A 21,265-nucleotide genomic window follows, 5' to 3' on the forward strand; every position below is an offset into this window, starting at 1 on the left:
GCATGAGCAGGGGGAGGGGAGCAGAGAGAGGGTGACAAGCAGACTCCCTGCTGAATGGGGAGTCTGACTTGGAGCTCGATCCCAGGACCCAGAGATCCACCTGAGCCAAAACCAAAAGTCAGATGCTCAAATGGCTGAGCCACTCAACCATCCCTGGACTGACGCATCCTTGGAAACTGTGCAGACATTCAGTTCCAAAGTTTAAGAAGCAGGCAGTGAACCAGTTTTACTTTTTTTTTTTAAGATTTTATTTATTTATTTGTCAGAGAGAGAGAGTGAGCGAGTACAGGCAGAGTGGCAGGCAGAGGCAGAGGGAGAAGCAGGCTCCCTGCTGAGCAAGGAGCCTGATGTGGGACTCGATTCCAGGACACTGGGATCATGACCTGAGCCGAAGGCAGCCGCTTTACCAACTGAGCCACCCAGGTGTCCCCCAGTTTTACATTTTTTATTGGGATTGTTTTATTTAGAATTTGTATTGCTGACCCCTCTCTGAAGCACACAGTAACTGTTGTGAAGAGAACAGCGGTTCTGGAGGTAAGAAATAAAGACACAGTCTCTTTGGGGTTTTGAGAACGACTCTGGGTTTTGAACCGAAAATGTGACAACCAGCCCTGCTGGCAGCCAGATGGTGGTTTCCTAACTGCAGGTCAGCAATGTTGAGACAAGCCTCTCCCCTCTCCTGTGTTTGGAACAAGACAGACCTGGTCATTTCCCCAAACACAAAAGTGATTAAATGACCCCCTCTTCTGATGAAAAGGAGTGACTTCTGCTCCTTTGCCAGTTGCACAGACTCTAGTGCTCCTGCCCTCCAGGTAAGATTAGATGTCCAATTACCAAACTGCTCCATTCTTCTTGACAGCATGCACTGTAGGACTGCCTCCCCTGTCCCTCATGCCCGCAGGAGTCATCCAGCAGGTGGCCCATCCTGTTAGAAGCCTCTTACAGCTCCCTGAGTCTCTAGGGGCTTTTGCACCTGCTCTTAAGTCCATAAACCCAACATATTTTTTTCTTTTACTGCAAGTGAGCTCCTAGAAATCTGTGGTGAGCAGCCTTTAGCAGAACACTCCAAAGCTGGAGAGCTTTTTTTTTTTTTTTTAAGATTTTATTTATTTATTTATTTGAGAGAGAGAAAGAGAGAGAGTGAGCAGGAGAAGAGGGAGGGTCAGAGGGAGAAGCAGACTCCCTGTCGAGCAGGGAGCCTGATGTGGGACTCCAGGATCATGACCTGAGCTGAAGGCCGTTGCTTAACCAACTGAGCCACCCCGGTGCTCCCAAAGCTGGAGCTTTAAGCCCCTCCCGTTTCTAGTGTTTCCAATAGAGGTTCAGGTGCAGGCTTAGTCGGAATGGTTGTTAGTTCATTAACCTTGGCCTCCAGTAACTCCGCAATTTCTGTTTCTTTTTCCTCCAGCACTGCCTGCCAGAATAGGGGTTAAATGAATAAATAGAATCAGAAACTCTGGGGCTGGCCCCCATGACCTGTTTTAACAAGCTGTCTAAGTGATCCTGAGGCATGCTCAAGTTTAAGGTCCTTCGTTAAATGAATAAATAAAATCTTTAAAAATAAATAAGAAATTAATCAGGTGACACTTGACAGGCTTAATAAACAGAATTATTCTTACCGGAGAAGAATTTTAAAAGTATTGTTACAAAGTGGCTATAATAATTTTAAAGGCTTTCAAATACTGCTGGTTAATCGTAGTACATGTTTACTATAGCAAGTTTGAGAAGTACTTAAAAATTATGAAATAAAATTCACTTCTGATCGCACCAGGCAGGGACAGTCTTACAGACCCATTCAAACCCTGAACCTCCTGCCTTACCTTAGGGACTTACCCAGCCTCCCTTAGATCTCATGTCCTGCTCTGTGAAGTGGGTTCAACAGTACCTTCTCATAAGGCTGTGTGAGCGCTAAATCAGGTAATGTTTGTGAAACACTCAGCCTCATCGTTGATTATGACCAATATCACCGTTGCTGTAAAGAAGATCCATTTCTTCTTTCCCTGTCACTTTATGTCCAGTTGCCCTGGAAAACTTTTCATCTCTCTGTTGGGGTCAACAGCTCACCACAAAAATCCACATGTTTCTAACCCAGCTGGGAAGAGTAGGGACTCGAGCAGAAATGGGACCAGTTTCTCCAAGAAATAGAATTGCCAGCCCATTCTTTTGGAACTTTATTGATGCATTGTTGTCATACAACAAACTGTACATCTGTACGTGTACCACTCGATGAATTTTAACTGGTGAAAAACCACTCATGAAACCATCGCCGCACCCGCATTCTCTCGTGCCCTTGTGCTCCTTCCCGCGGGCCTCCCTACACGCATGACCAGCCCTCTATAGATGAGTTTGCTTTTTTGTTTTAGGAGTTTATTGATTTGAGAGAAAGAGAGTGAGACAGCATAAACAGTGGGAAGAGGGAGAAACAGGCTCCCCAGTGAGCAGGGAGCCTGATATGGGGCTCAACCCCAGGATCCCAAGATCATGACCTGAGCTGAAGGCAGATGCTTAACCGACTGAGCCACCCAGGCGCCCCTGCTCTTCCTATAGTTCTATACAAATGAATCACACAGCTCATATTCTTTCTGCCCTGCTTATTTCAAGCAGAACAGTTACTTTGAGAGTCAGTCCTAGTGTTCCGTGTGCTAGTAGCTCATCTCTTTATCTGGCTGAGCAGTGAGTGCTCCATTGTTTGGATAAACCATGTTTTTTTTTTTAACCATTCACCTGTTAACAGACATGCGGGTTGTTACCATATTTTGGCTATTACAAGTAAAGTGGAAATGAGCCTTCCTTGCAAGTCTGCGTGTGGATATATGTTCTTGTTTCTTCCAATCCAATTAAAAAAAATAAGTATTCTCTCCAAACGTTGGTTGCATCCAGCCTTTTTCTCAGGAACACAGAGTCAGGGGATGCTGTTGGGTCAGACACTCTGGGTTAGGTTTTCAGTAGGGCTGTTCGTGCTCTATTGTCACAGGATACAAAGCAACTCTTTTCTTTTCACATGAAGTGCAGGAGCCGTGGAGATCAGTAGGATTTTGAGGCAGGAGGTTTATGGTCCTACCGGTAAGCACCCTAGCAAGGGCCTGGCTTAATGAGCTCACACGCAGAGTCTGCAGCTGCACCTGGCTTCTTAGCTTCACCACGTGGCAGAGAAGCAGGGGGGAACTGAGGCACAGAAGAACAATTTAATTTGGGATTGTCAGGCCAGGCGCCCTCCACTAGGACTGCCTTTCCTTTCCCACCGGCCTGAACTCACATTTTATTGAGAAGCCAGATGCCTGAAGCGGGGTCACTTTAAACAAGGAAGAACACACTGAGGTCTCCTTGAGTAAAAGGGACGGTCTCCATTATTTACCAGTTACCTCCTCGGGGCACTGCCGGCAGCTTCAGTGTTCTAGAATCCTGAACGAAACATTTCCAACATCATCATGCTTCATCCAAAAATAAATAAATATCAGCACCCCCGCAGATGTTTCCTTATTTGCTGAAGGAAAAAAGAAGATAAACACAGTTATTGTGACTCACAATATTTGTGTAAAAGACACCACAGTAGAGCCTTCCTAAGTACTCCCAATGATAATATTTGGGGAACTTGAATTTTTTATCTTAGATGGTTCTGCGCCACTTTGATGCGGCTCTGAGCCTTTCCCTCAATGTTAACACCTAGGATAAGTCAGAAGGGCTTCGGCAGATGACCAGGTGCTTCCAGGAATCGCCTTCTCCACCCAGACATGGAGGCTAGTTTCCCCTTGTCAGCAGTGTCAGGGAGAACAGCCGCCTGCAGCCCCCCACACTCACCAATGGCTGAAGCAGGTGCTGTCCGTCTGAATAGAGACTGTCAGAATCCCCCAGAGGACACGCTGACCAGACACCAGAGGGCCGGCCGCCTCCTAGCTGTGAGTGACTCGGTCAGGGCGGGGCCTCAGGATTTGGGTTTCTGTCCCCTCACTTTGAGAACCACTAGTCTAATGTCTTCTCTTTCTCCCCAAACCCCCTAAAATGTTAATTCACAGCTGGGAACTGACTTGCAGGACCTGACTAGAGACCCCTCCCCAGGGGGTTTGGGCTTAAATAGGGGGGATAAGTTGGGAGGTATAAGAAAGGTCCCTTTGCTGGTTCTCAGGTCTGCAGAAAGGGGAATTATCTCAGGGGTCAAGAGTCTGCCTGTAGTTGACAACCTTATGGAAAGTACCCAGATTTGGTCACTCCATGGAGATGACTCTGGAGGGATTTATCCAGGATTCTCTGTGATTGTCTGAAGTTCAGGGTGTCTGAGCCCAGACCTCAGGACTCAGCCAGAGAGAGGAAGGAACCTGAGGCTTGAGCCTGGGAACTTAGTCCACCTTGGCTGCCTAAGAGAGTGTCCACAGGCCTGGAAGAAAATGGCTATTAGGAACCAGCGTCATGCGGGGGGAGCCTAGTCAGCCTGAGACCTGGGCCTGGAAGGGGGGCAAGCAGCCTGCCGGGTGGCCACCCTGAGCAGCCGAGCAGGCAGTGTGGGGGAAATGAGGGTGGAGATGGCTTCCCAGCTTGAGGGCAGGGGTATCTCGGGCTGCTCTCCAGCACAGTACACTGTCTGGGCCTAGCAAATGAGGCACAGTGCAGCTCCCGGAGCACTCACCTGACCTAAGGGCTCTAGGCTCTAGTGCTGCCACCTTGGCCCACCTGATTCTCTGGGTTCTGGCCCCGGCCCCAGCCACTGACATCTCACAGGCCATCCTTACCATGGCTATCCTTCACAGTCCTCTCCCCATGCCTACCTTAGTTCTAGGCCCTTTCGGGCTTCAGAGGAGCGCACTCCTGGATTGTCTGGTGTCAGACCACCCCAAGGGGCCTATCCTTGCCACTTCCTGTTTCTCTATCCAGCTTCTTGGTCCTTGATGCCCACACTGGGCCCCTCCCATTTGGAGACTGGTTTGTGAACCTGGCTACGTCCTGTGATTCTGCTCCTTGCTTCTGGGTGGCAGCTAGAGCTTACTGCCACTCAGCCAGTCATTAGCTGACTTTCGAGTTCTTTTTTTTTCTTTTTTCTTTTTTTTTTAAGATTTTATTTATTTGAGAGAGAGAGAGAGTGAGAGAGAGAGAGCAAACGCTTGCATGTGCAAGGAAGCAGGAGAAGGGGCGGGAGTGGAGGGAGACAGAGAGGGAGAAAGAATCTGGAGCAGACTCTGGGAGACTTGGGGCTCGATCTCAGGACCCTGAGACCATAACCTGAGCTGAAACCAAAAGTTGGACGCTTGTCCTAAGAAGCCCCCCAGGTGCCCCTGCTTCCAAGTTCTTTTAAGCCTTGCTCTGGCTTCCACTGGCTGGACTGATGAGTGGGACAGTCACTTGGCCTCTCTGGGCAGCACATTCTCCCTTCATGTCAGGATCATTATAAGAATTACGCGAGATTGCTCATAAAATGCATATCAATGCCCACCCCCCCTTACAGAACTGTGGTCTGCTTGGAGCCTCCTGTCTAGCAGCAGAACCTGGCCCTCGAGTTGGCAGTATGGAGTTTGAGCGATATGCTGGAAGGGAAGGTTTGTACTGAGGCAGAACCAGGTGAGGCTAGAAGGGTGGCCTGGACTCTCTCCCCCTGGCTCATAAAGTTCCAATGACATGGGAATTTGAAAAAGTGTAGAAGATGCCCTGAAAAGGATTATTCTTAGAGGAAGCAGGTCTGAAGAAAGGAGAGTTTCTCTTTGGCTCTTCTGGGTACCTGCACAGGGAGGCCCCTCCCCAAGCCCATTCTGTCTCCTTACAATGACAAGTCAAGGGTTCCAGGGCAGAGGGGACTAAAGGACAAGCTCTTGCCCTATCCTCTACCTCATGGGGCTGGTTGAACTGGAACGGCAGGAAATTGCAGGAAAATTCAGTCTGGGTTTGAGAAAACACCCCTTGATGGAAACTTGAATCCCTCCCCACGTTTGCAAGGATGGCTGAAAAAACAAAAGTTTACTGAATCTTGGCACTTCTAGTTACCGCTATTTAAGACTTGTTGGGTATGTGACTTACTTCCATATTGAATTTTCATGGTCTGTTTGTAAAGGTTTTTGTATATTTCTCAAATATAGTAGATAAAATGCTTTCAAGCAGTGCTTAATTTATGCATTTCCATCACTCCCTCTTTTTAAAGATTTTACTTATTTATTTGAGAGAGAGAGAATGCGAGTGCACGCATAAGGCCAGGGAGAGGACAGAGGGAGTGGGAGAAGTAGGCTTCTCCCGAGGTGGGGCTTGAACGCAGGAACCTGAGATTATGACCTGAGCTGAAGGCAGACACTTAACCAACTGAGCCACCCAGGCAACCCTGTGTCCCTCTTAAACTGAGCAAGTCTTTTTATTTCCATAAGCATTTAAGAAAAATAAATGTTAATGTCAAATTCAAATGTTAAAATGGAAATTTCCATAGGGCCTTTAACTGTGACAGTGAATGATTTGCTTCATTTTCTTGTTACAAAGGACTTCGAAATTTAGCACTTTAGTTTTAGTTGTTTTTTGTTTTTTAAAGTAGGCTCCACACCCAGCATGGAGCCCAATGCGGAATTTGGACTCACAACCCTGAGATCAGGGCCTGAGCTGAGATTGAGAGTCCAATGCTCAACCAACTGAGCCACCCAGGTGCTCCCAGCTATTTTCTTTTACACCACCACCAAAAAGTGCCAGTTGAATTTCAGAATGATCATAACATTACTAAGGGCTACAGGTTTTAACTTCCTCCTCCTTCCTAATAAATAATGGGTGGGCCAGGGGGAGGGCTTGCTGTAAGACATAAAGCCAGCCAGAGGGAAAAGGCCTGGATCTGTGCCTCATCTTTTTTGGTAACTGGAAGGGCTGATGATCAGCCAAAATGCTACCCTCTGTGACGTTAAAATGCAACTGTCAGTCCCTTTGGCTCCTTATTTGAATCTGAATAAAAATTACTGTCACAAGTCAGTACAGCTTTGCTCTTTGAAGGCTGCCTTTTGTCTAAAAATTGCTAAAAGATAAACTGCAGCATATGAAAAATGTTAAGAGTTTATCGGAGCAAAAATCAGTTCCAATCAGAAACGCCAGGCTGGAAGTGGCTAGGAGCTCTCTGCACCAGGAGTCTGGGGAGAGATATGGGAAGAAGCGGAAGTGAAGAAGGGACATTATTGACTGGTTTATGGCTTAAAGCCTACTGGTTGTCATTGCTGTCCTTAGGGTTTGCTTTTGTAACCTTGAGGCATTTATAGGCTTAGATTTTGGTTTGCTTATATAGGCCGCCATGATATAGAGCCACCTCAGTCTAATGGTCTCTTTAATTAATTCAACGCTTAAGCAGAATTGGCTACTGGGCTCTTTTCCTACACCAGGATGTTTCATTTGTAAATCAGTGACTTGATTAATGACTGGGACTTCATTAATTCCTCCAAGGATGACAGGAAGAGGATTATAATACAGTCTATAGGGTCTGTCAATGCTGCTCAATTGGTCCATAGTCCTGGAACCCTGGGGGAAAGCAAGGCACATTCTGTCAGGAAAGATCCACTGAAGGAATTAAATTATCTACACAAACTGTTGGGGAGGGGTGAGTGGGAGGGACCCTGGGGGTTGTCTGCATATGGAACTTATAGAACGATCCTCAGGTCACTCTGGTCCAGTCTCTAGCTTGACCACAACCTAAAGGCTTCATCTTAGGGCTCCCGTGTTTAGCAGAGTGCTTAGTGCAAGGGCCTAACACCTTGTTCTTGAAGACAAAAACTTAAACATTTTACATGTATAGGGGAACCAAACCTAAAGATGTTAGCCGACCAAGATCATAAAGGTAGTTTCTAGCTGAGTCGTGACTTCCAATCAGCGTCACTGCTCCTCCATCATTAGCCACTGTCATTCATTCATTCATGGAATGTGCATTAAGTCTCCTCATCTAAGAGCGAGGGGCTGTGGGGCACAATAAGCCCCTCTTCACTCTCAGGAAGAATCATTTACAATCTACTGAGGAAGATATGATAACTGTACAAAACTAGATACAATATATGCAGGTACAAAGTAATTTAAATGAATCTTTTCTAGGAGTCATTGCCATGCACACAGATAAAGCACAAACCAACCGCCTCTTACAGTCTTTCGCTTCTCAGTAACCAGTTGCTTAGGCTACTGGATCTTTCTAGACTCCTTTCTCCTACGTTCCTGTGTCAACAAATCTTATTGATACCTTCAGTTCTACCCAGAATCTAATCACTCCTTATATGCTCTGTGCTATCACCCTGGGGCCCAGCCGCTGCCATCCCTCACAGGATTAGGATATTAGTTGACTGGCTTTCCCACTTCTTCCTAGACCTCCCTTGAGACCTCTCTCAACTCGGCAGTCCCAACAACCCACAGAAGGTCAGTTGGTCATGTCATTTCACTGTGCAATACCCTCTACCACCCGGCTCCTACCATTCCCCTCACACATTTTGCTGTGGCCACACTAAGGTCCTTGCTGCCTCTGAGCACACCCTGCATTTTATTTCTTCTGTGAGGATCTTTCTCCACACATCCATCGAACTCCTTTCCTCACCTCCTCGTTCAAATCTCTCCTTCCTGGTGGAGGACTGCCTTGATGACCTAATTTCCAAGTGCACCCCACATCTTTGGGCCCCATGCGTGGCACTCCCTGACTCCTGTCCTTGTTGTGCCCCATCATACTACCATCTGACAGCTTATACATATTCAGGCCTCCTTCTCCCTGTGGGTTGTAAGCTCCAGCAAAGCAGTGATTTTGGCAGTATCCTCACTCCTGACACGTATTTCGATGGAGAATTTAGAACTGAGATTCAGGCTCAGGATTTGGGATTTAATACATCAGCCCTCATTCCAGTGTTTCTCAAACTTTAAAAACGTGATCCTGGGCACCTGGGTGGCTCAGTGGGTTAAGGCCTCTGCCTTCAGCTCAGGTCATGATCCCAGGGTCCTGGGATGGCGCCCCGTATTGGGCTCTCTGCTTGGCAGGGAGCCTGCCTCCTCCTCTCTCTCTCCCTACTTGTGATCTCTGTCTGTCAAATAAATAAATAAAATCTTAAAAAAAAAAAAAAGTGATCCTCATTAACACAAGTATCTCAGGCTCCATTTTGAAAAGGGCCTCCGGGTGAGAATCAGTCTCCTATGCATTTGTATCAGTAAGATTTTGTTGAGCTTTTTCAGTAGTTCGAATAATGAAAAGAGGTGTATTTTCAAGTGTAAAATTTATAACATTGACTATGCCTTTTCAAATTATATACCTTGCCTCCCCTGAGCTCTTTGTCTCCTTTGGGAGATTCTGATAGGCCTCTTGGCCTATCAGAGGAGTCATTGCCATGCACACAGATAAAGCACTCCATCCTGCACTGAGAATCCATCTAAAATGATGGGTGGTTCTTGAATGGGCAGTGTGGCTTTCTCAGTTCTCAGCTGAGAAATATGCTAAATTTGGAAAACGATGTTGTTCACTATAGGCAACAGAATTCTTCCTTGATGACCAAAAACTTTATGTATTTGAGGACTAAACTCCATGTCAAAAAGCAGACTGACACAAGGAAAACACAAAGCTTCTGACAGTATGAAACAAAGAGAACTTGAAATACAAGGCAAAAAACAAAACAAATCTTCAAAGGACTGTCAACAGGTTACACTACCTCTGGGCTAACATAAAATATAGGCATAAACTTAAAATACGGTGCAAATGGTATCACGAAGCTAAGAAGTCAAATGGATGAAGAATGAAACTTTTGGCCACAGAAGTGGCCAAATCTCAGGTAAGTATGCCTAAGAGGAAACAAGGCCAAAGTCTCTGAACATCAGTGATTGAGGTTGAAGCATGTCATGTCTGTCTAAGAAAGGTTATTCTCTGAAGGCCACTGACTTGGGAGTAGCAGTGTCAGCAATCAGAATCCAGCAGTGGTAGCTATGCCCTCTTACTTTAGTGTACACAAAAAGGGACTTTATTTGGCCTCAGGGGTCTCCTCTTTTGGAATCATGCAATTTGGAAGGGCGAAGTATAGCGCCCTCTCTCATTAAAGAACTAGCTTGTTTACATTATAGAATATACTGTGAAGTCTTTGAAGTTTCTGACAAGTTTTCTTTTTTAAAAGATTTTATTTATTTATTTAACACAGAGAGAGGTCATCACAAGTAGGCAGAGAGGCAGGCAGAGAGAGAGAGGTGTTAGCAGGCTCCCCGCTGAGCAGAAAGTCCGATGCAGGGCTCAATCTCAGGATCCTGAAACCATGACCCACTGAGGCTTAACCCACCGAGCCACCCTGGTGCCCCTGACCAGTTTTCTTCTAATACATGAGCTAGTCTGAGTAGGATTCTGTTATTTCGATAAAAGCAGGATCCTGATTCCTTCCTCTTTATTAACCTTAAACTCTTCTGGAGTTACAAGGGCTAAGTTTTATGGAGGTTTATTTAGAAATGCTAAGAGGGCTGCTGTGGCACTAACAGGGAAGTATTCTGGCTTCTCTCCTTGGGGGCACAAGTTACCCACTAAACTGGTCTTTGGTGCTGTTACTTTATCTTCTCTAGACAATTCAGCAAAATGGCACAACATGATCAAATTCTAACACCGAGAAGGACTGCACTGATGGTCAAGCTACCGGGCAGGGTAATGTACAGGAGTCAATATAGGACCTGAGTTACCAGAAGCTCTGATGTCAACTGCTTTTGAGAAAAGTAGAAATGGGGTTTTTCAAAAAGTCTAACACAGGCTGAAAAAGTCAGCTCTGAACTACTTACCCAGAGAGGGGTGGAATACATTCCCACACAATGGCTGTTGGGAATGAAGGGATCCCACACAGTCCCTTCGTACTGTAGGTCCTTAAAACAAGTCTGTTGAATGAATGAGTAAGGACCACAGTCCATCAAAAATCAGCCAAGTTAAGTGCAAGAAAAGAATCCTGAGCCCTTTTAAAACAGATGACTTTGATCTTCTTTGTTATTGAAGACTTCTTGTTTGCTATTCCCTTCCTAACAGGCAAGGTACAATAATTTTAAGAATTCTTAAATCAGTAAGAAAGTAAGGTCTCACAGAGAATAGACAGGCTTCTTGTAATTTATTTGAGTTATTTCCAAGCGACAGTTACAAAAGTTTTTAATTTTTATAATACTCTTGATAAGAAAATAAAATTTAAATAAAAATACATTCTCAACAATACAACATGGTTACACAAATTCACTACATTAAGTTTTGATAACTTACATATTCAAACTGGACACTGTAAAAATCAATATTTACTAGCAACATATTAATTTCTAAGTTAATAAAAATGGAAGCAGATAATATCGGTCAAGACAGGTAATTTAACTCTAGAATGAGTCCTGTATTTTTAGCATACTGTAAGGACACCAAAAAGGCTTTTTGTAGCATTGTCATTACAGGATGTACCATTAGAGCAAATTAAAGGTGCTTTTACTTTAAAAAAAAAAAAAAAGGGAAAAAAACCTGTTTTCTAAAATCTGGCATGAAAGAGCCTTTCTGATAAATGAATGAAATTAGGTTTCAGAAACAAACAAAAGCCATATCATTCATCATTTTTTTTAATAATAAGGAAAATTTAGTCTTGACATTTAACCATTACCCATGACACTATAAACATATTTCTTTGGCAAACAAAATCATTCAATTTGATAAATTATATTCCTGGGGGTAAAAAAACTTTGCTATTGCCATCATTTTATTAAATGAATATTTAAAAACCAACCTTAAAAAATCCACAACAAACAGGAACAGATCACAACTGCAACTGATGGAAATGGCTAAACTAAGAACCAGAACTGGCATTTACGGAAAGAGTTTCTCCAAATCATCTTTTCTCTCCTTCTAAGCGTTTTCAGGTTTTTAGGGTGAAGTGAGCTGTCATGTATTTTCTTCAAGTGTGGAAAAGGCAGAGAAAGCAGATCTGGTAGCAAAGATCAAAGTACTCATAAGTAACAGCAGAGGAATGACACCCTTGGAAGCAAGTACCTAGGTTATCTTAGGGTCCTACTGACACGGTCTCTTATTTCAGTAGACTTTCAAAAAAAATTAATTTCACATTACCTCTTTTAAGTTGATTAGTTCCAGTCAAACAGGCTGTTTAAAAGTGTCATGTGAATTCAAATTCAGAGTTATGTGTTCACATAGCCTTGGTCCCTTTGACAATGCCATGATCTTTAAAAGCAATCATGACTGGGGATTTGGTATTAGAAATACTTAAAAAATATTTATTTTGCCTTGAAAAAGAGCAGAGGACTAAAACAGCCACTAAAGAATAACAAGCGGTACTTGGCAATGCTCACATGTCCTTTTCAGGTAGGCATCTCAGATTCTTAAAAGAAACTTTCAATCTGAATGAAATTCAGCAATGAGAAATTTATTAAATTGTTAAATTCTTTCACATTTATAAATCAGTGTAATTTATGGAACACACAAGCTCATAAAATTTATGAATTTTATTTGTCTTTAAGGTGGGCTAGGAATAAACCTACCATAATGGAGACTAGGACCAATTCTTAAATAAAACAGAATCATCTTCACAAGTCATTTAGAGAAATACATTGCTCAGTTATAATCACTTACGAACTTTGATTGTGTGTCAATGGTCTTTAAAAAAATTCCCTAGTAACAATATAATTTAAAAACAATTACTCACCAATAACATAATTGGCAAAGTGTATCCTGATATATAGCTTATGCTCAGGAAAACAAAAAAAAAAAGCACTACTAGCTAGACTTACATTAATAAGTCACAGTTTTAAACAGAAATATGTAAATACTCCAGGGTTCAAAGTACCACATTTAGAAAATATTTTAAATTTTAAATGACAAAATAAGAGTACCATGTTTTTTAATACTGATGAAGCAACGTGTATCCCTCTTAACTTCAAGGAGGCAACTTGCTTCGACTGCTTATTTACAATTACGGGTTTTAGGATAAAAGTAAATTATTAGGGGAAAAGAGGATTCAAACGTTGCTTGCCCAAACTCCATTTGGCTAGCAGGCAATAAGAAAACAGCAATGAAATATAAACATTTTCAAGAAAGCACTATTTCTAGACTTAAACACTGATCATTCAACTGATCATAAAGATTAGATACCACAGAGTATCTAAAGTATAATCTGGGGCAGCCCAGATTATTAAAGTGCGCCTAGTGACTGTTCTTGAGTTAGCTCTCACCCTCACACTAGGAGAAGGGTGTCCTTATGGTGACCCTTATAATAACATGGAATAACAGGTGAAGTCAAGTGATTTTCCCACCACCTTTTTTCACTGACTACTGTGTCTTCTTTTTCAGAAGAGATGTCCTTACAAGTCATGTGAACTCGAACTTTCAAATCAAGAAAACGAGTACCTGATATTTAAAATAATGAAAAAAAAATTAGTGGTCTCACTGTATTTTATCTGCCATCACTCATCCCAAATGTAAACAAGATGCACACAACAGTACATGTTCCCTGATTCCTCCTGAGTTCTGTTTACATCTTTAAATAGGCAAAAGGATCTACCAACCTTCAAGGATGCTCTGGCAGTTTTTAAAAGTCCCTACTATAATCTGTCATGACTAACAGATGGAAGGAAAAATCTTTTTTTCCTTTTTGAAGAGGGAGGGTCTAGATGAACTAAATGGAAAGCTGTGAATTGTCATGGATTGGATTTTCTAGTAAAACATAACATTGGCAGTATAGAGCAGGCACTAATGGTAGTGAAAAGTCCACAGAACATGGAGTGTTACAAGAAGAGATGGTTTCTTGCTATGGAGGAGTTCTCCTTTTGTTACAAAGCTTCTTTAGGAAGATTCTTTCTATTAAAAAGAAGCTGCAGATACATGGCTTTTGACATAAAAGATATGAAGGAATCTTGAGTTTCAAACTCTCTAGTAATGCATCAATAGCAGGATTCCCAAACAGTTACTTTCAATTATTAAATATTAAATACAATGTGAATATAGGTGACACTGAAGCCAATGTTCATTCTTAAATACCAGGAACAAAATAAACGATGAACTGACAAACTCCAACAAAAATAGTATTTTCCAGTTCCTCTAAACCAGTTGGTCACACTCTAAGATGTTTTTCCTACAATTGGATTTTCCCTAGAAAATAAAAGAAAACAATTTTTCAAAAGTTAGAATATGTAACATTTAAAGATTTTATTTATTTGATAGAGAAAGAAACAGTGAGAGAGGGAATACAAGCAGGGGGAGTGGGAGAGGGAGAAGCAGGCTTCCTGCTGAGCAGGGAGCCTGATGCAGGGCTTGATCCCAGGACCCTGGGATCACGACCTGAGCCGAAGGCACACGCCCAACAACTGAGCCACCCAGGCGCCCCAATATATAGCATTTTAAAAAGTAACAAATTATTTTACAGTATCCATTAAGTATTTGTAATTTTCCCTTGATAATCTCTCATGTCAAGTCTTTTCTTTTCTTTTTTTTTTTTTTAAAGATTTTATTTATTTATTTGTCAGAGAGAGAGAGTATGTGCACACAAGCCGGGGGAGCGGCAGGCAAAGGCAGAGGGAGCACTAGTCTCCCTGATGAGCAAGGAGCCTGATGTGGGACTCAATCCCAGGAACCTGGGATCATGACCTGAGCTGAAGGCAGACGCTTAACTGACTGAACCACCCAGGCATCTCTCTCAAAGTCTTATTTCATTAATTCAACAAGTATTTATAGATCACCTATTAAATGCTGGGCACTATTTTAGGAGCTGTGGATATAGCAGTAAACAAAATAGATAAAACCTTTCTCTCATGGAGCTTACTTTCTGCTATAGGGAAAGTAAAACAAACAAGGAAACTACTTTGCACAAGAGACTGATTTAAAAAAAAAAAATTTATTTATTTATTTACTTACTTACTTCTGGTTGGGGAGAGAGAGGGAGAGGGAACAAGAGCACCTATGTGTGCAGGGGGAGGGGCAAGAGAAGCAGACTCTGACTGAGTGGGGAGATGGAGGTGGGGGTCGATGACACAACCCTGAGATCTCAATTCAACTGGAAATCAAGAGCTGGACACTCAACCTACTGAGCCACCCTGGCACCCTGAGAGACTGATATGTATATTTGTGTGTGTGTATGTGTATATATATATATTTTAAAGATTTCATTTATTTGAGAGAGAGAGCAAGAGAGAAAGTACTAGTAGGGTGAAGGGCAGAGGGAGAAGCAGACTTCCCAGTGAGCAGGGAGCCCAAGGCAGGGTGGATCCCAGGGACTCTGGCACCATGACCTGAGCGGAAGGCAGATGCCCAATCGACTGAGGTGCCCCAAGACTGATACTTTTTAATAGAGAAAAATAAAGGTGGGAAAAGGTAGGGTGTGTGTGTCTGTCAGGGGCAGGGGACAGGTACTATTTAAGAAGAGTGGTCAAGCACTGGCTAGGACTTCAAATGGAAATTTCTGGGGACTTCAAGAAAACTGTATTAGCACTGTGGGAAGAGAACCAATTATACTACTGTAGAGAAGACGGGATTCGGATGGTTACAATAAACTTTCTAATGTACTGAACCTTCTATCTAGGGAGCACTTGTATCTGTCAAACTGATTTTTATTGTTCATAAATCACAAATATAATTAATAATCACATTTTTAAAAGGGAGCGAACAGGCGAGGGGGGAGAGAATCCCGAGCAGGCTCCTCACCCAGAGCAGAGCCTGGGTGGGTGGGTGGGTGGGGTTCAATCTCACGACCCTGAGATCATGACCTGAGCTGAAACTAAGAGTCAGATGCTCAAATGACTGAGCGACCTAAGTGCCCCAATGATCACATTATTTTAAGAACACTTAAAACGGTGGGGCCAGGATTCAAAGCCCCCTCACTAATTAGCGGTAAAACCTTGGGCAAAGTACTTAACATCTCCAAGCCTCAGTTTCTCCAGCTGTAAAGTGGGAATATAACCACGTGGGGCTGATGTGAGGATGAATGAGACAGTGTACATTGTGGTCTAAGAACTATCTCCTCCCTATTGACCTCGTGCAAACGGAACTCTGATCCTAGTGTTGATACTGTGCAGCCCTATGTTCCAGGGAAAGCTGGAGGTACTTTAGATAAGGTTCTTTTCTCTTAGAAGGAAATAATGTCTTTCTGCCTCTGGATACTACTACACAAAAGATCATGAACTGTTTCAGCTCATCCATGACCATGAAGGGACAAAGCTGAGGATGACAGAAATCACCTTTTGAGGACAGGTAAGTGTCTAGATGGTCTATGATAACAATACTGAGTTGCTGGTCTAACTGACTAGAGAAGTTAGGACTTAATTTGTGATATTAAGAAATGTCCTCTTCTCTTGTAGGATGCTTTAGTGGCTCAGTTGGTTAAGGGTCTGCCTTTGGCTTGGGTCATGATCTCAGGGTCTTGGGATTGAGCCCTGCTTCATGCTCTGCGCTTAATGAGGAGTCTGCTTCTCCCTCTCCCTCCGTCCTTCCCCCCAGCTCATGCTCTTTCTCAAATAATAAATAAAATCTTAAAAAAGAATTAAAATAAAATTTTTCCTATTGGTTAAGCCATCTCAGTGGAGATTCTAAATATACTCTACAGAATATGATGTAAAATAGGTACAGTGCCTGGTGGTGGACTAAGCTCCTGATGAAGTGTTAGATGCTCCTGCTGTCATCCGCTCTAACAGTCACCTACATCTGAGATGGACCCAAAGAACCAATTAGAATGTGACTTGGCTAATTCTTTTTCTGTCCTAGTATATATAAGACAGTGTGGAAGATACTAAGTTGGAAGAGTAAGGGTAAAAACAAAACAAAAACAAAAGCTACTATGTATTTAATGAAATAATTAATTTTAACCTTAAAAGTGGTGATGAAGTACAGCACCAACATAATGAAACAACAGCAGAACTGTAAAAACAAAGATCACTGGGTGAGTGGCCTGGGGAGCTTCTGCACAAGAGAGGTTTTGAGCGGGGTCTTGAAAGACGAAGGTAAACCTGAAGGAACCTGCCTGTCAGGTTTGAGTAAAGAGTAGTAGCTGGAATCTCAAACAATGTTTAAAAACATGTTTAAAGTATCTTAAAAATACTTACTTGCTCCCATATTTTGCACTACTTGATCTTTTCTTCCTATACTTTTCATGAGGTTCATCTAGCTTCTCTATGATGCTTTTTATTTGCTGAATTGTCTTGAAGGTTGTTACAGAATCCTCGATTACAAAGTTAGAATAATCATCAGGCTCTTTCTGTGGTCCTTGGTAGACTGCTATAGTTCCACAAGCCTCTAAAAGGAGCAGTACAATATTTGATCAGAAATCTAAATTCCATAAACGTAACTTTCAGTATAATAAGAACTATTTGAGTGTCTCAAGCTAGGAAGACTTCCCCCTGGTAATGCACACATAACCCACATACTTTAATTTCATTAATTATGAACACATTTATGCAAAAACAGTATCTTCGTGAGTATCTACGAAAAACACCCCTTTGGGAGTTTATCAATGTCCACATAAGTAACATTTTGGTAAAACTATGCAATTACTTCAGGAATTGGTAATGAAGGATCATGGCTATATAAAAATATTCTAATAGTATATTTACCTTCCATTTTCTGCAGCTTAAGTAAACTGAGGGTAAAAAGGGAATAAATTCTTTCCGTTTCTCTGTCTTCATCAATATCTATTTGGATGTCTGCAGGGACCCCTCTATGGTAAAAATGAAATTAAAGACATTGAAACATTTCATTTTGTTAACATGTCAAAAACTTTTGATGACTTAAGATTAAAAAACAAAACCTCAGAACTTTGCAGAAGGAAACTCAGATATCTAGTCTCATTTGTCAATTTAATAAAATGGGGCCAAGAGAGGTCATTAGTGGAAATCTAATCCAAAATCCAATCTAAGATAAATCATTTTTGTAACACCTAAGCTTCATCACAAAAGCAATACATTTCTTCTTAAGTGCATAAGGGTACAATGGCTTTTCCATACAATTAGTAAGAGAATGTGAAGTCTTTCCTTGCTCAGGCTTGTGCCTCTACTTCGATGGTGCTCCCCACCAACCCCACTATTTTAAAAAAAATTTTTATTAACATATAATGTATTACTAGCTCCAAGGGTACAGGTCTGTGAATCACCAGATTTACACACTTCACAGCACTCACCATAGCACATACCCTCCCCAATGTCCATCACCCAACCACCCTCTCCCATCCCCCTCCCCCCAGCAACCCTCAGTTCGTTTTGTGAGATTAAGTCTTTTTATGCCAACCCCACTTTTTTTGACTTGTGTTAACCACTACTTATTTGAAAACAATTTCATCACTCCAAGAAGAAACCCAGTATCCATTAGCACTCCCCAAACCACCCTCCCTCCAGGCCATCACAACCACTAATCTACTGTCTATAAATTTACCTATTCTGAATACTTTATATCAAAGTCATCATATAGAGTATGGCCTCTGTTTCTGACTTCTTTCACTTAGTATGTTTTCAGGGTCCATCCACGTTGCAGCATGTATCAATACTTTATTCCATTTTATGGCTGATAATATTCCATTCTATTGATACACCATACTTAAAACACTGCTTTTTTTAATCAGAAAGAAACTTACGCAGTACATGGCTTGCAGCCAAGAGCGTTTTCACTAGTCTCCAGACAGCAGAGCCAATTTCCGTTGAGATACGCAGAGGGATGATAAAAGCTGAGCCTGTTCTGATTGCATCGGCTCACCCTGCAGAGTACGTCTATCCATTCATTAGCTTCTACACAATTATTTGCCTGGACATAGAGTGGTTTCTCCATATGTATTACTTGGAACATCTTCATATGCAATTAAGATAAAAAGTTAGAAACAGAGTCTAAAAAACCAACACAGTACAAACAGAAAAAGGTATATAAGAGAAATACAGTTTGCTTGGCTAGGTAACTGCAGCTCTGGTATCTTACAAATAGTTACTTTTCAAGTAAATTAGTTCCAAGGACAATCTGAGTCACATGGTACTAAGCAGTACAACAGAATGTAATTTTTAGAAGTCACACATGTCCAAAGAATGGACTATCATATAAATAGGAATAAAGGAAGGGAACTGTGGATGGAGGAAAAAATATGAGTAAGGACAAAGCAGTGGGAGAATACAGAGAAATGGGAAATCATCCCGATTGGTTTGAGTATACAGTATATAAGATTGCACAGATTGGCTAGGACTATAATATTACTAAAGATTTGAAAGGTCAGATTAGAGAAGTACTGAGAAAAGTACCTTTAACTTAATAGGCTAGGCAGACTATATAAAGCAACAACAACAATGTACTTTGTTACTTATATAAAAAAAAATTATTATTTTTTTAAGATTTTATTTATTTATTTGACAGAGATCACAAGTAGGCAGAGAAGCAGGCAGAGAGAGAGAGAGCCCAATGTGGGGCTTGATTCCAGTACCCTGGGATCATGACCCAAGCCGAAGGCAGAAGCTTTAACCCACTGAGCCGCCCAGGCGCCCCTAAAACATTTTCTTTAAAAAATTTTTTAATTGAGTATAGTGAACACACAATGTTACATTAGTTTCAGGAAAAATAATGGACAATTTTAAGAAAATTCTAGTCAAAGACGAAAATATTAATGATTAATGGCAAATACAAAATCTTGAACATTTTCAATCAAGGAATATGTGTAATTTAAAAAGGTTTAAGTGATTATTCATGTAACTTACATTTTTCTTATTGAAAGAGCTCTCTTCCAGTTTTTCTACAGCAAGAATGTTTTTCACTGGAATTGTGTAAATTGCATCTTTGCCTAAATAATAAAAGAAGTAGAACAAAATTAAAATGATTTCCATAAGAATTATAAGAGATTAATTCTGTAAGGTTTAAGCCATCCTCTTCACAGCAAGAATATAAGTAACCTAAAGATTTCCAAATGATATACATGAAAGTATTCTTTGTTTTAAGGAACTGATGAATTTTGCTTGTTTTTTATAAGTTACTTTCTCTTCACCTTTTTCAATATAAAATTTAAAACATTTTTAAGGAAAAAAAAACATTTTTAAGGAAAAATGTGAGAATAAATTTGATCTTGATGTAGAAAATTAAAATGCTGTATTTTGTAACAATTATATGGGAACTATAAAAATACCATACTTAGTAGTAGAGGCCTGGTCAATTACGTACCTTGCCCAGATACGTAATTTTCTTTGAGGGAGTTCTCTCACGTTAATGGGTGAATCAGACTGCTAAGCAGATTTTTCTGTTTTAACAGTCTAATACTTAAAGGACTAACCCTGAAAACAATGATTCTAATTTGAAAAACTGTTTATTACTATCATATACTAGGTGGTCAGATGACTAGAACTACCAAATTTACTCTTAAGAAATATAGGGAACAAGAGTAAAAACTTTATTTGGTAAAGTGAATCCTTTACACCTAATTTAGAAATTTGAGTTTGCCTTTTAAAGGAACTCCATTATAATATGGCATGACGATATGATGCATTTCGATTTACAATTTACCTGAGAATATACTGTATCTCATATAGTCATAGAAACTAAAAGCAAATATAATTATGGCTTTTCCTTGTCATTTGTAATGTTCTTAGAAAAACTGAAGCTTTGCTTTAATCCTCCCACTGTTTAATGACCTGTATTTGAAGTGCAGCAAGTTAAGAATTTTACATTCATACCGGTCCATGGGTTCATATACAGCTTTCTGGTCAAGGAAAATTACTTGGTTAAGAAATGTTTTGGGTCTTGAACAGAGAGGTTAACCTAAAATATCTATTAAGTCCAGCTGCTGGTATAAAATCTAAAATTTGTGTAATTCAAGCAGATGTGATGTATAATTTTTTAGAAAAAATAAATTGACTTAATTCAACTATCATACATTTAATGTCTAGTATATACCAGAGAGTCTTCTAACCACCTGAGATACAGCAGTAAACAAAAAATATAAGGCCCCTAATGAAGTCTGCATTTAGGTCTGGAAAGACTTACAAAAGACAAGTATTAGGTAGAGATAAATGCTATAATGAAAATAACCTAAGGTGATAGAAAGTAGCTGGGAAGTTACTTTAAACTGGATGGTTAGGGAAAAACTTTTCTCAGGAAACAACATTAAATCTACAAATACAAATCCTAAGTGAATAAGAAAATAAGAAAAGACTATCAGCAGTCTCCTGGAGGCAGACAAGATCAAATTTATGGCATTGGTGGGGGAGTGGGGGAGGAGAGTAAACTGAAGGAAGCCACAGCCCAAATTACGTGTAGGAAAAGACATCTGCAGAAGTGGGAGTAGTCAGAAGAGAGCTTCAAGCCAGAGTCACTGGACACAGAAAGCTGGGTATTGGGGACACAAGGACACACACACTCAGACATACATCA

General features: G+C 41.2%; 1 protein-coding gene across 6 annotated transcripts in view; it reads right to left on the reverse strand.

Annotated features, from left to right (window-relative positions):
• Positions 1-2,479: 2,479 nt before the first annotated feature.
• The window catches only part of RASA2 (RAS p21 protein activator 2), a 142,699-nt gene continuing 123,913 nt past the window's right edge, over positions 2,480-21,265 (reverse strand). For 3 of the 6 annotated variants that reach the window (XM_032347187.1, XM_032347169.1, XM_032347179.1), the window contains 5 exons: positions 19,603-19,685; positions 18,504-18,712; positions 17,491-17,594; positions 16,984-17,173; positions 12,175-14,041 (listed from right to left, as the gene is read on the reverse strand). In XM_032347187.1, the coding sequence (XP_032203078.1) occupies positions 14,011-14,041; positions 16,984-17,173; positions 17,491-17,594; positions 18,504-18,712; positions 19,603-19,685 (617 nt within the window). In that variant the 3' untranslated portion in view covers positions 12,175-14,010. Of the gene's footprint in view, positions 3,403-10,704; positions 10,798-12,174; positions 14,042-16,983; positions 17,174-17,490; positions 17,595-18,503; positions 18,713-19,602; positions 19,686-21,265 lie in introns of those variants that run through there. The other 3 variants (XM_032347160.1, XM_032347155.1, XM_032347149.1) reach the window with 2 other exon arrangements.

Source organism: Mustela erminea, chromosome 1 (genome assembly GCF_009829155.1).
Source record: "Mustela erminea isolate mMusErm1 chromosome 1, mMusErm1.Pri, whole genome shotgun sequence".
Lineage (NCBI taxonomy): Eukaryota > Metazoa > Chordata > Mammalia > Carnivora > Mustelidae > Mustela > Mustela erminea.